The sequence below is a fragment of the Macadamia integrifolia genome, chromosome 8 (genome assembly GCF_013358625.1).
Source record: "Macadamia integrifolia cultivar HAES 741 chromosome 8, SCU_Mint_v3, whole genome shotgun sequence".
In the NCBI taxonomy this organism is placed as follows: domain Eukaryota; kingdom Viridiplantae; phylum Streptophyta; class Magnoliopsida; order Proteales; family Proteaceae; genus Macadamia; species Macadamia integrifolia.
The window spans coordinates 2,036,800-2,051,555 of NC_056564.1; the positions used below are offsets into that span (position 1 = coordinate 2,036,800).

The following is a 14,756-nucleotide window of genomic DNA, read 5'->3' on the forward strand; positions in this document are numbered from 1 at the left end:
TTGGAAAAAGAATTTTGCATCATTAGAATTTATTAGACACTGAATATGAAATACAACAAATGTGTTTGAGCAACACCAGAAAACGATTCAGTGGGCGACTTTTGACAGCCCTTATTGACTTATTAATCAGAAACTGTGTATCTAGTTAAGAATAAAAACCATGGAAGTTTGTAACTGTTGTTTCCATCAGTACTGAGCCACTTCCTGGATGGCATTGCTTGGTGAGGAGGAAAGTCCCTTGAACTTGCAAAGCTTGCAGAGAGGTGAAAGGAGGGAGGGAGTCCGGTACTTGTCTTCTCCTCCCATCATTGGCATGGGAACTCCAATCTTAACCGGGGAGACATAGTCTGGCCTGTAAGTCTGACCCAATACTCCCTCCACAGACTCAGACAGGCTCTTGAACCTGAACTGGGTTTCCAAGTGGGCGAAGGCGTCATTCGGAGGCAACTGGTAGTTGTGAACCCGGTTCTCCTTCGCTCCAATGGGCGTGACCTTCACATCCATTTCCACCAACCCGGCAACCGTCACCCTCACACTGTTGGTGTCATCAGTTCTTTCAATGACAACCTCCCTGTCGCCACCACTGCTCCGCCACTCGGCCTCTTCGTCAGTGGGTATCTGGACCGTCTCGCCGTCCCAGTGAACGATAAGGGCGTCGATGTTGTTGTCCCAGTGGGTGACACGCTTGGCAGTGATGACGAGTGTGTGGGAATCGAACATGACCGAGAGGGCTTGGACCCAGGTGAAGTCTCGGGTCCTGCCAGCGGGCCGGGATCCGATGAAGTGGGCATTGATCTGAAGATCATTGTCTGAGACTAGGGCGAAGTCGCCACCAGTGGCACCATGGAAGTAGAACATCACGCCGTCGCCTCCAACAAACCTCGGGTCGTAGCAGATGGATCCATATCCATCGCATTTGGGCTTCCTATCTGTCAATAAATATGCATTTTTTTTTGTTTTTGTTTTAGTATCTAAGAAAAAAAATTCCATCAAAGAATAAGTTTTTCTGCTCAAGACAGATATGGAGGCCTCCCACCTTACTAGTCTTACGTTTGGATCGAGTGATACTATGTAAGTGGTCCCAGGGAGGTAAGAAGAGTGGAATTAGAATCATACGCTTTTTATGGCCAAGGTCCAACTCTGCCACCCCCTTGGGGTTATGCCATCAAAAGAATATAGATCATCCTAACAACTAAAAAGGGATTAGTAGTAGTAAGTAGTAGAAACAGGGGAGTGAATCTTACACTTGCAAGTGGTCTCACACTTCTTGCAGTCAATGTAGCATCCCTTTTCCTTCTTGTTCTTCTTGGGCTTTCTCACTTTGCACTGAGAGGGACATTCCAGGGTCTTTTGATAGCACTTTCCGGCCGCATTGCAAAGAACTCTTTCCTGCCCATTCTCGCCGTCCGACAACACCGTATAATCTGTGGATGTGTCATTCTTATTCGATTTCCCACTGCTGTTGCCATCATTTTCACCACTGCTAGTGCTGTTACCTTTGCCATCACTCTTATCTTTGCTGTTGTCATTGCTCTTGCTGCTGCTACCTTTGCCCTTGCTATCGGCAAAGGTGGTCTCCGTTGAGATCAACAAAATAAGTAGACACACAAGTAGAAATGAATATCTCCTTCCCATCTTTTGCCTCTGTATCTCTCCCCTGTTTTTCCCTTCCCTTTGTTGATAGATAAGATGGAAAGGTTAGGGTGGTGAAGATAGGAGAGCTGAAAGGGTCTTTATATAGGAGAATAGTAGAGAGGGAACCATTAAGAGACATGGATTTCGGCCTAATCCACGTTCATTTCCTTCTTCTACATTCTATTCTCTTATAAACTTTCTCCTAGATTGGGTTGAGTAGTTGACTGATATTAGGGAGTGTAGAATCTCAAATGCCTAATATGTATATGTGCGTTGGGTAGTTTAAGACTCAAAATTTAAAAACTTGAAAAACAATGGGTGATTGGCTGTGGTGGGTGGTTTAAGACTTTTGTTAAAGAATTTTTTTTTCTTTTTTGGGTAAAAGTTAAAGAAATTAATGTCTATAACAGTATAAGATGATCTGGTAAGGTTGCTTGCTTTGCTTGTTAGCTTTCCAGGAATCCATTTAGATGAAAAAAAAAAGTCGGTTGAACTCGATTAGAATAGGGCTAAGGTTGATTTCTTTGTTTATTGGCTCAATCTCCATGAATCCAGTTAGACGAGAAGGTCTGTTAGCGAAGAAAACAATGGTTGTGGTGGGTTGTTCAAGACGTTTTTTAAGGAAATTAATGGTCATGAGAGAAAAGATGATCTTGGTAAAGGTGCTTTGCTTGTTTGATAGCTCTTCATGAATCCTGTAAAATATGAAAGGCCAGTTAACTTGATGAGAACAAGATGATCTGGGTAGGGTATGACTTACTTGTAGGTCAGCCTCTCTCTCTATCTCTCTCTCTCTCTCTCTAGATTTATATTGAATTTGAAGTAACCACAACTCATCTGCTTAGTAACGAGGAGATAGTCACATGGTCCCATGGGTGGAGCTTGCGAGCCCTGCAATCATGGATTTTTGAGATATTTGTAAAGTGATGCTTTCTGATTAGCAGCTAAGCTACACGCGCTTTCGTTTCTCCAAAGCAGCACTTAAAGCAGCCTTAATGTGAATCCATGCCTCTAAAATATTAAAATGCTTTTAAACATCTAAAGCCTCGAGTTATTCTAATTTCTATCTTGAGATTAGGAAACTAGACATTATTCAACAAAGCTTTTACTGAACTCCATGAAACTGCTAAGCAATTCTCTTCAAGGATGTAAATGGATAGTCGAAAATATATATTTGATCCGTATTCGTATTTGTATTCGAAAAACTCCTATTTAGAAATTATCCGAATCAGCCTAAAAACTAAGTGGATACGAATATGATAATCCTAGTTTTCAATCAATTATTATCCGATTCGTTTAGCTATCCGACGATAAAAGAATATCTTATCCATTTCTTTGATTATAAAATTAAGTAAATAGTAATTTTTATTACATTGATAATAGTGTTGAAATATGTGATACATTTCTCTTGGAATGATCATTGAGGCACCCACACATGCTCGTCCTTCGCACGCCTACACATTTAACTACATGGAACTTGTTATAGCTTGTATCGAGTCGGGTTATGACCAAAAAAAAAACCCCTAAACCCAAACCAAATGGGGAGTGGAGTGTTTTTCTTTAGTTAGGTCTTGTGTTAAAGTTGGCTCTAAAATAAAACAAAAGTATAGCCCCATCTTGTATTGCACATTTTCTCATGTATTTTTTGTCGTAGAATTGTTCAGAAATTTTTGTGTTTGTATGTGTGTGTGTGTTTTTTCTTTTTTTGCTTTATTTTGAATAAAGGTAGATTGAACTCATATTCGGCACATAAATAGGTTAAGTGGAGCATTATCACTAACATTTTAGGGCTGGCTGATCTGCACACCCTGTAAGGACTAACAACCCCAAGCAACTGAGCTTGATTGATTGGAAGGGAGTATATGAACCCGTTTGGTCCATTACAACAACTGAAAGGACTTCCAGGCTCCTAATACCTCCAACTTTAGCAATTAACCTGTTCTAGAAATTAGATAACCCTCACTAAACCAATTGGGTTTCACTGTAACAAAGCCACCTGTTGGGTTCCCAGTTTTCTGTTAAAGGTTCTCAGCTGAGGCTGTATTTGGTTGCATAATTAGGAAATGTGGCCAGTGAAACATGAAGGAAGTTAGATGGTTGCAGTGGAAAAAACTTTCTTTCACCTGACTCCCAATTTTTCTGAGACCTTCACAAAATCCGTATGAGAGTTCTCTTTCTCCATAAGGCAACCAAATGCACATTCAAACTTTTTAAGAACAGCTTTTCCTTCAATATTCCCGCGAAAACAGCCAAATAAAGCCTCAGTGAGAATCAGTGTGTAAACCAAGAAAACTGGAAGTTCAACATAGAGTAAGGTTTTCAAAACTATAGCTTCTGCAGCACCAAACTTCTATCAGAAAATTCAACAGAAGTAGGGTAGCATCTTTTTTTTTTTTTTAGTTGCTTAATATTTGCATCAAGGAACTACAGAGGAGAGTTTTGTATTCATTCAATAAATTTAAAAACAGATTCAACCGCCCCAAAAGGAAGGGGGTTTTTTTCAGACTTTTCCCCTTTACATGCAATAGGCCCTAATACAAATCAATCACCTTCAAAGGTAACACCAACTAAAAACCTAAAACTGGACAAACATCTCCATCAGATACTATTACCATTGAAATATAGGGAGATCGTTCTTTTGTTGTCGATTGTCACTGAAATATTCTTCTTTGATTATAGAGTTGCTACTTTGCTCAGTAACCACACCTGCCATCTTCAAGAAATAACTGTGCCTGGGGAAACAAATGTTCATAATTTAGGGGAGATATGCAAGGCAGTATTTAATACTAAGGACAATAAAAGAATGTGGTATGCAAAATAATACCATCGAGTGTCAGCAGTCAATTCAGGATGGAAAGCTGTGCCAAGCAAGTTCCCTTGCTTAATAGCTACAATCACTCTCTCTTTTGACACAGGTGTTTCCTGAAAGATAGTTCACAAAAATGTTTGAATGTCATCCAAGCCAGGATGCCCTCTAACTTATAGAGGCCAATTTCACTAGCAATAATTAGGAAATACAAGAGGGAGCACTCGCAGAACTATTCAGAGTTTAGGATTAAGAATTTAATTCAGTGTTTGACAGTAAGGAAATTAAGTTTTAAGAAACTTATAGGAACATACACAAGAATGTGGTAACAAACAGTTCACTGTAACAGGAAACTTGTTCGCATGCTTAGGGGCACGAACAAGAAAAGGATAACCAACCTGTCCTTCTAGTCTAGGGTCACTATTCTCTAAGCTCCTATTTACTTGGTTCCACTTATACATCACACAATCAATCTAAATAATTCTTTAACCAGAGAATCTCGAGAAGACCGCTTTAATTTGCTAAGATACCGAAGGGTATACATTATCCAGAAAAGGAGAAGCAACATCAGTACTTTTCTTCATTTATGAATTCTAACCAGTGTCCTCATCATCTTGCCAGTCTCTTCATCCATTTTCTCAATCCAATCATAAATTCACGTCTTTTAACATACTACAATCATTGCAGAATAAGAATAACACTTGATGGAGCTTAAAGCTTTGTTCTTGTCAATAACCTCGGATACTCCTCACTTGTTATGTACTTAATGTAATAAGTCAATATATCTCCAAAAATATAGCTGTATTTCTTTTGGTTTTGATACTATAACCCATCAGAAAATAAAATTCTCATACTTCTGGGCCTATAAGTAATAAACTGTAGTAAGAAATGGGGATGCTGGCCGTCAATGATTTCTTTCAAGAGAAATTTTTTCCTGAAATTAATTTGACCAAAATGGTCAAAACAAGTTATTTCAATTTCTAAAATACACCTATCAATCATTTAGAACAGAGGACAAAAACTACATCATCTTGTGAGACATAAATTCTTCCATTTCTTTAATCTTCCAATGAACTGTCGACAAAAAATCATATTTCAAAACCTACACAATAAGCACATCTGTTGGATGCCCCATGGTGAGTTTTACTACTAAGGTTAAAACATAGTATTTTCTTTTCCCAGCACATTGTCATCTAAATAGGAATAGATCTCAGAAGAAGCAGATCCTTCCCTTCTTCTATCAATGGAGAAAAACTCAATGGTTAATAAGAAAACAAAAGCCCACGAGAAGGCTACACATGACCACTTTACTAGTACACAACCTAGCGGATGAAAGCTGATCATATACATAAAATCATTCTCCTTTTCACAGAGAGGAGAAACCAGAAATTACCACCGGAGATACTTTACTCTCTTTGGAATTACCAAATTTAAGTTTCTTCTCCACCCCACACACCCCCCCCCCAAAAAAAAAAAAAACTCCTTGCTCAACAACAATAAAAATTCTAGCAAGATTAACAATGTTAAGTATTGCACGATGTATTGGTCAAAAAATTACACATAAAGCACAAATTTGAATGTAAAATAGTAAGCGGGTTGCTGAGCCTTTAATATTTCCTCAAAAAATGGTTTACATTACAGTCCTATAGAAAAATACCATTCCTGAATTGGATGAGTACTAGGCATGTATACATTGCAGCATTGATCATGAGAATTCACCAAACTGGCCTGCCCAAAACTGTATCTGGGACTTCCCTAATCAGTCAGAGGGAGGCCAACGACTTTAACAGCCTCCCACACTGTGCCACTTAGCTATAGACTAGGATAATCGTATCAGGTCATATGGAAGATATCTTCCACAACTCCAGAGAGGATCTATCAATTTAAAGGGCCAAATGAGCATAAGCTGCTTGACGGGCAAATGTAGGACTTACATCTGAAACATTTTAGTGCAGCCCAAGCAGAATTGTGAATCCGTACTCAACAAGTTAATATGTCACACATCTCAAGCTTTTCGCAAACATTTTACACATTTCAGCTGGACCAGTATGGCTAGGACCAGTTTATTCCAGGGTGTCAGGTCAATGATAACTATATGGATCCAAGCTAAGAACATACGCAATTAGGGTGGACATGGACTTGAATGTTTCTATCATCACCTTACCTCATAACACAAAGTATTATATAAACAAACCTATACCCATATATTACAGTTTATCTCTTCACATGTGTTTACAATATGACAAACTCAATGATACTATGTAAATGCAAAATCATTAACAACAGTAACACAAGGTTGAAGCCCAAAATCATTCCAATAATATTCATTCCAGAGGATGAATATTAGATCAGCAAATGTAATCTCATGTTTAATATGGTGAACAAAACTATATTTTAAATTTTCACGAAATATAAAATGCTACGAATTGGCCAGGGAAGTAAATGGAACAGATAATGGCTAACCAGCTGATTTTCAGAGTTGGATTTTGACTCTGCTGAATTATTGGATGGAACAGAATAATAAGCCAGGACCTGAACTTCTGGCCCTACTTCCAGTACTGCAGGAGCCCGGATAAAAACTCCACGAAAAGTGGAAGGACCACCCTCCGTTGCTGCAATCTCCGGCACTAAAAGCTCTGTCTCAAAGCTCTGAAGCTGCAAATTTATGGAAATTTTTTCAAGATAAGAGTTCAAATAGACCATATATATGAAATCTTGTCCGATTGACTCCCTCCTATCAAGTAACTAATCTCTATTAGAACTTAACAGGTATTACCTGACCGCCGAAGAAATTCCGGTTGACAGTGCAATCTAGTCCCCCAACGAGGTCCTGTCCTCCAGACTTCTGTCCTGAAAAGAAAATTTCAGGTCTTGTTAGAGACCGACTTGGAGGTTTTCATTGCCATTGTGGGAGAAAGATAAACAAATTATACAACACCCACCAATTGCCTTGTTTGCCAAGAAGATAAGTCCCGCACAGGTCCCCCACACAGGCTTCCCCATTTTGACGAAATCTCGGAGGGCAGGAAACTATTAAAAACAGAGGATTGGCAGTTTTATTGTCTTAGCATAGAAGCAACAGAACAAAGCCAAAACCCATTCAATAATATCACCTATCTAGTTTTGGAAAGAAAGAGAAAAAAAAAAAGTTCATCTTTTCCTCGTTATTTTAAGGGTTCGATCAAAATGGACGCACGAACTTCCTCTTGGATCATTTTTTTTTTGTTACACGGCAGTTCATCAAGGTTTGTCATATGCTTGTGACATGCAACACAGAGAGAGAGAGAGAGAGAGAGAGAGAGAGAGAACCAGGTTATGGTATTCAGCAAGCTTGGCCATGGTGGTACTCTCCCCTCCAGGGATGATAAGGGCAGTAATATTCTGAAGCTGTTCAGGCTTCCTTATCTCCACACCCTTCACTCCAATTTTTCGGAGCGCTGCATAACAAAAGGAACTGACTCAGAGGAAGAAAGATATGAAACATTCCTTCAGATACTAAGAATTGTTTCTATCTGCAACCACATGCATAGACATGAAGGGGGTGAGAGAGAGAGAGATACCTGCGATGTGTTCGTTGAAAGATCCCTGCAAAGAAAGAACCCCGACGGCCATGTCACCGACAACCCGAGTCCCGCCGGGGTAACGTTAGCGGGAGAAGAGAACGTTTGGGGCCGTTGGTTTTGCGAGGCTCCTCTGCCTGATGACCTGACACACAAAATTAAAATACTAACGCACTTTGATTAAGATTACAAAACCCTGGAATCAACGATTAGTTTAACCCTCAATGCACAAGGACCACTGAGAGATCCTTCTCTTAATAATAGTTAAAAGTAAATTTAGCAACAAATTTTCCATTTATATATAGGAAATTAGGAATCCTTTATTGTTCATTTGTAGGGCTAAGAAAGTGAGAGACCCCACTAAATACTTTGGACTATATAATGACGGCTAAGAAAGTGAGATTCAAGTAAATACTTTTTAGGGTATATCCATTAGGAATTAATTAGGTATCCTATATTCTTCATTTGTTTTTTTTTTTTGGTAATTATATTCTTCATTTGTGACGACTAAGAAAGTGAGACCTAAGTGAAAATTAGGAATTCTATATTTATCATTGGCGATGGCTAAGAAAGAAAGTGAGACCCAAGTGGAAATTAAGAATCTTATATTTGTCATTTGAGGCGGCTAAGAAAGTGAAGCCCAAGTCATAATTTTGACTCAATGAGACCATGCTGGAGAGAAATAGTACTCTAGCGCCTTTGGCGTGGCGACTCTTTTCCTTAATTTGACCTAAAGCTTTGCCTATTCTATTAATATTTAATAGTAACAAAAACAATAAAATACATAAATGGTGAATTCATAAGATTTTATAACCCCCCCCCCCAAAAAAAAAGTTTTTTTTTGATAAGACAAATGAACCCATAATTTAATTTTACTATCATATATTGCACTTGCTTTTAATCATCTGAAACAAAAAAATGAAGAACAACCCTACGATCTTCTCAATAAACTAATATAATTTAATTCACATTTCTAAGCCTATTGGAAAGAATAATTACGATGCCTAAGAATTAAATTAAAAAAATTGTAGATTAAAGCTTATTTGTCAGGAAAAACGGTAGCAAAATCTTTCATATATCTCATTTATGACTAGTGTGTGAGTTTTATTTTAGGTGACGATTGTGGGTAAGATTCAATTGGAATACGTAAATAGCACTATGGTTAGGAAGATTGTGATCAAGAAATCCCAAACAATGTTCCAAACTCATCTTTTAACTTAATATTATTGTTTGATGCCTTTTCTAAAGTTTTTTTTTTTTTTTTGGGTGAAGAGGGTGGGTAAATTTCAAACTTTCAATGGAATAACTTGATGCATTTTGTAAAGGTTCCCCCCTCCCCCTAAAAGGTTTAAATGAAATTTATAATTTTAAGCTTTGTTTTGGAAAAAAAAAAATGAAGATAAGGCCACTAAATTCAAGGTAACATATTATAACATGCATAGTAGTCTCTTCTCATGGTGGGCAGATGGTCTAAATTCAGACAGATACTGTAGAGTTTTGGATTGGTCACATATACAGTCTCTAACCACAGCCAAAGGTGAAAAAGGGCCATAGACCCTTTGCCGGACGATTCCTTCACTTTAAGACTCGCATTAGCCTAGCTTAATTTTAGTGAAAATATTATATACAGAAGGACAACAATTGAACCCCATGAAGATCTTACATATACACAAGGCCATTTCAAAGCAGGCTCTCCAAGCCTACCAAAAAAAAAAAAAACAAAAAAAAAAAAAAAAGTAAATCACCCGCTGATGGCGAACCGTTTTGGGGCAAATGACATAGATCCCAAGTGAGTTTCTGACCAGCAAACGAAAATTCTATGGCAAGCCAAGGCAGATGCTGATACAAACATCACCAAGGAACTCCAGCATAATCTGAGCATCAATACAGGATGCTTCCTTACAGAAACTAGTATCTTGTAAAGGATCACTTTCAGCCGCCGATCCCTCAGAATAGATTCATAGTCATATGTTGTCCTGGGTAGTACAGGGGATGGACCAACCTCTTTGCTGTAAGGTCCACTTGCATATCTAGTGCCAGAATTGTATCGGCCTCCTGTATAACTCCATCCAAGAACCTTAATCAGACAATGATAGTTCACATCAGCTAGAGCCCGAGTAATTTGTTGGCGGAATAAAATTGCCTCCTTTGAAACCATTGCTCTGACTAATGAAGCTCCATCCTGTCGAGTGTCAGAAGATATTGGCCTTTTAATGCCCAACTGATAAAGGACCAACTGAATTTTATGAAGAAATGAGTAAATCTCATTCTGATGGGCCCCATGAAAATTAGAAGACACCCCCCCCAAAAAAAAGTACACTTAACTAAAAGCAATTGGACAATTTTCTTGAATCTATTATTATTATTATTATAAATACAAAAGAATGAAAGGTAGAGATTTCATTTAGAGTCTCACCGCAGTCATCAAGAGTCTCCTCAGAACAGCACCATCCTTAGATGCTAAAAGCCTTAAAACTAGGTTTGCAACATCAACTATGCGCCCATCAGGAGTGTACTCCAAAGACATATCATTAGAAGGCACTGTAAACTGGCGCAACCCTTTCCTGTATCCATATACCAAAAGAAGAATTAAATTTTTAGAAATAGTTGCAAGCTTGGGAACCTAATGGAACTGACCGAAGTAAACCACCCTCAGTAATTAATATCTACAGAGCGACTATTTTGGCATTTTAAATTGTCAAGAGCAAATGACACAAAATATTTGGATTTCAAGTTGTTTTGTTAAAGTATAATGTAAATCAGATCCCCCTCCACTGGCTGCAGTCCACTTGCCTGCATTTGTTATTGGTTTTAGAGCAATGATAGGACAACTTTACAGTTTTTTTAGGTTGTCATCCCCAATATATGGATGGACAAGTCAAGACTGCTGGCAGGATCCATCTCCTTACTGGAGCATAAGACGGAGCAGTAGGTCAAATGTGAGATCTGGTACAATCCCTAGAGGTGTTGCCAGGTTTGGATCCTAAATTCAGGCCATTTAAAAAATTTTGGGTTGGATCAGGTATGGCATTTGGGGATTTGCTTGGACACAGACCCAGGAGGATGGAACCACCTATCCCCATGCAACCTAGATCTATCCAAACTAAAGATCAATTTCAAATCGGGCCAGGTGTGCACACACATAAGATTGAAGCCACATCTGATCAACTAGTGTAAATTCAGATATGGACTCGGATCTATCTAGATCCAACCTATTTATGTAGTACTAATTGCAACTGAAATGATTTACAGTGTGAAGGACCTAGAACTCTTCATCTTACCACAAGACCTTGTAATTTAGATATTAAAACAGTGGGGCCTTCAGATGGGGATTGTCAAAACTGGCAATTTCAAGGAGATCAACAAAAATTTGTAAACGATTTCAAAAAAGAAAACAATTTGATCAAAAAACCACATATATAAGACCTCTTAAGACAAAAAATCAGCTTTGATAATTCTCTCTATATTGGTTGCAATTATTTCTAGCGATCCCAAAACTGTTGATTCAACAGCAGTTACAACATCCTTTTTGGTGGACACTAGTGACAAAATCAGGCACGGCAACTTTGAAAGGACAACATGCCCTCACTCGATGCAGGTAAATCTGAGCAATTAGAAGGCATACCATGCTCAAGACCCAGCAGCACATGAATTAAAACTAATGAAATAAATGTACCGATAGCTAATAGAACAGGAAACAATGTGAATTTAAAAAGAAAGAAAAAGACTTCTGGAAAGTTGAATAGGATATCAGGTATGAGGCGAGTAAAATTACAGCCACAATAGGCGAGCTACTCCTACTAAAGTCATTTTTAGAAGATGAAAAATGTCACATTACTTCCTCTTTATTATTTTTTAATAGGCTGTCAATGGACCAGATATTACCCGATCCAATTCATAAACAATTCAATTTTTTAGAATATGCATATGGCTTAAATCCAATAAATATCAAGCCAGTGATGCTAACATATTTACCCTTCTGTAATCTACAAAATAAAATAATAAATTGGACTTTTTATCCCATACTAATAGGACTTCAGGTGCATAGAATATGTTTAATTTATAGAAACTATAAAATCTATACAACTTATGGGAATAATTTTCAGATGTATACAATATGTTTAATTTATAGAAATTATAAATTCTAATTTATATGGATAATGTTTGTGTTTAATTTTAAGAACAAACTGGTACCATAAGTTGAGCTGATAGAGGCATGAATTTGTATTTTTCTTCCATTTTATATTTTATAGGATATCTGATATTCAAATACTTGGATAGTTATGAATACGGATACACCGACATCTGCTTCATATTCGACCCATTTACAGCCCTATTCCATTTTTCGCTTTTCTAGTTATTATTTAAGAATTTGTCCTAACAAGTGTAATCAAGCATGAAAATGTTTTGCAATGTCCTCATCATAGAACGCACAAGTGGGATATCAACAAGACCATCAGATCTGTGGAAGCTGAATTAGGAAAAAATTTTTCTGGTAAAAGGGAAGGAAAGTAGTGAGAGTTACAAGACCATACAGAAATTATATTAAGCAATGAAATTACCTATTTTCTTAGCAGCTTACCTAGTTGTGCCTACCCTCAAGAAAAGAGCAAGCTTCTGCCACTGGAATTCCTTCCTTTTGTTGAAAATGACCTGATTAGTTTCAAAGGAGATTAAACAGACAGACAACAAAGTATAATTTCTGAAGATTCTTGTCAGAATTACAAATGGAAAAAATCTATTGATTCTAACTTCAGTATGATAGATCATAATGATAAATTGTAAAATAGATACCAAGAAAGGTAATGAACAGAGCGGATAATAATCTCATGGATTAAAATCAGCGGTGCAAGATGTTTGTAACTACAATATGTACCTTTTGGAACATTGCCTGGTTGATTTTAATTTTCCAAAAGAGTACAATAGATCATCCAGCAAGGTTGTTTTTGTGAGGTAATTTGGTATTTTGTATATACTTGCTGCTGTATTTTTATAACCTCCATTATTAGGGTATTTCTGTACTTGTTTTTGGGACAGCTTGCATAAAATAAAGGTTCAACTAGTTCCAATCCATTGACATGGTATCGGAGCAGGTTTAATCCTCTTGCAAGTTTGATCCTGCCTTTGTGCTTCAACGTGTACCCATTCTTCCGATCCACCAAAACATGAAGGGAAGTGCTGATATCTCTCATCAATTAGAGAATAGAGACTAGGACTTTAGTGTCCACACATCCCTGTTGGTCTCTTCCTCCAACCAGCCTAGACTTTTGGGATGGAATCTAACATGGTACCAAAGCCAGGTTGTGTTGCTATGTGTGTTTTTGTGTGATATAGTTCTGCACACCTAATTTCTTTTTGCTTCGAGTTGTTTATATTTTGTTCACTTACCTCTTCATGAAAGCACTAAGCTTTCCTCTCAAAGCCGCTCTGTGTGTTTTTGTGGGATTATAGTTCTGCATGCACAGGTTTTTTTTTGGTTATGATCCATCTCTTTATCGCAGATGCAAGGTTTTAAGTATCATATCGTATCGGCCGATACGTATCGGTGGGTATCCATACGATACTTACCGATATGATATTTAAAATAAAATTGCATTGATCGATACAAGGTCGATACAGAGCCAATATGGTTTGATACTATCTCGAAGGCCTTGGAAAGTAGTTTTTCTCTTCAATATAAGTTGGAGGAAATCATCAAATATAATTAAAATTAAAAAATATATATTAATAAATAAATAAATAATCTTCACCATTTCTTCAACAAATTTTGGGGATTTATAGTGCCCAAAATCATGGATCAAAACTGATTTGGGTGAAAACGATGTAAAGTTGATCTCTCTCTGATGCAGATAAGTCACTTAATGGGCTTATTTTATTGAAAATAAGCCTTGGGTTGGTTATGTATGTGATGGGCCTTTGATCCCATGGGTTTTCTTTGTAATAGGCACCTTAATGGGCCTAAAATATGGGTAGAAAGTAGGAAAATGAGATTTAAGTCATTAGTTTAATTAGAGTCCTGTTTTGAATACATTTTCTTTGTTATTTCAGTTTTCTAGTTAGTTTAAGTTTCCCAATTAGTTAAGGATTGTATTAGACCTTTCCTTTTTAGTGTTTGAGTCAGTTTTGAGTCTTCTATATAAGTTTGTAAGGGGCTACAAAATTGAACACGAATTTATGAATAAAATTGAAGTTTTGTGGTCACAAAATTCTGAGAAAGAATTTCTTCAACAACTGAGATAAATGTGGATGAGAGGCCCAGGCTGAGATAGCCATCCCACCATCCAATTCGCATCCATCCCATCTCAATCCTTCTTTTATTATTTATTCTTTCATCATCTTCTTCATCCAACAAGAAGTATCGTTCTTCAATTTTTCCTTGCATTTCTTCAAGTCTTCTAGAGGTTTGGATGTCACTCGTTTTCTCGGATTAAGCAATTCAGCCATCCGATCAAACTCAAATTGTGACCAGGCATTCAAGAACCCTAATTTGGAGACTGATTCAAATTTGGTCCCTTTCTGATGGCTTGATCTTGAGATATTTGCAAAATACAGATTCTACCCTTCCCTTCTCAAGGTCTGGAAAAAGTTACTATTTTGTGTTCAAACAGTTATTGTTTTGCTTCCATTTGTTGATTCAAGTTAACTCTTGAAAGTTACTAAAGATCCTACCTGGGATTGGATCACTTGTGATTTGATCTTATATTACCCTCTTTCTTTCTTTCTTCTTCTTCTTCTTCTTCTTCTTCTTTTTTTTT

General features: G+C 37.4%; 3 protein-coding genes across 4 annotated transcripts in view; all 3 read right to left on the reverse strand.

The window, feature by feature from the left end:
- On the reverse strand, positions 1-1,713 carry LOC122086102. The gene is made up of 2 exons (XM_042654811.1): positions 1,245-1,713; positions 1-929 (listed from the first exon to the last, which is right to left on the reverse strand). Exons 1-2 carry the CDS (start codon positions 1,633-1,635, stop codon positions 187-189), a joined length of 1,134 nt encoding a protein of 377 aa, XP_042510745.1. The 5' UTR covers positions 1,636-1,713; the 3' UTR covers positions 1-186.
- A 2,283-nt stretch (positions 1,714-3,996) lies between these two features.
- Positions 3,997-8,213, reverse strand: LOC122085842 (probable pyridoxal 5'-phosphate synthase subunit PDX2). Its single transcript, XM_042654440.1, has 7 exons — positions 8,002-8,213; positions 7,751-7,878; positions 7,384-7,471; positions 7,218-7,291; positions 6,905-7,096; positions 4,460-4,557; positions 3,997-4,367 (listed from the first exon to the last, which is right to left on the reverse strand). The coding sequence occupies exons 1-7, from the start codon at positions 8,051-8,053 to the stop codon at positions 4,244-4,246; spliced, it is 756 nt and encodes a 251-aa protein (XP_042510374.1). The 5' UTR covers positions 8,054-8,213; the 3' UTR covers positions 3,997-4,243.
- A 1,197-nt stretch (positions 8,214-9,410) lies between these two features.
- Positions 9,411-14,756, reverse strand: part of LOC122085918 (uncharacterized protein slr1919) — a 38,707-nt gene continuing 33,361 nt past the window's right edge. For both annotated transcript variants that reach the window (XM_042654534.1, XM_042654535.1), the window contains exons 15-17: positions 12,584-12,654; positions 10,418-10,565; positions 9,411-10,183 (exon numbers count right to left, since the gene is read on the reverse strand). In XM_042654534.1, coding sequence (XP_042510468.1) covers positions 9,743-10,183; positions 10,418-10,565; positions 12,584-12,654 — 660 coding nt within the window. In that variant the 3' untranslated portion in view covers positions 9,411-9,742. The remainder of the gene's footprint in view (positions 10,184-10,417; positions 10,566-12,583; positions 12,655-14,756) is intronic.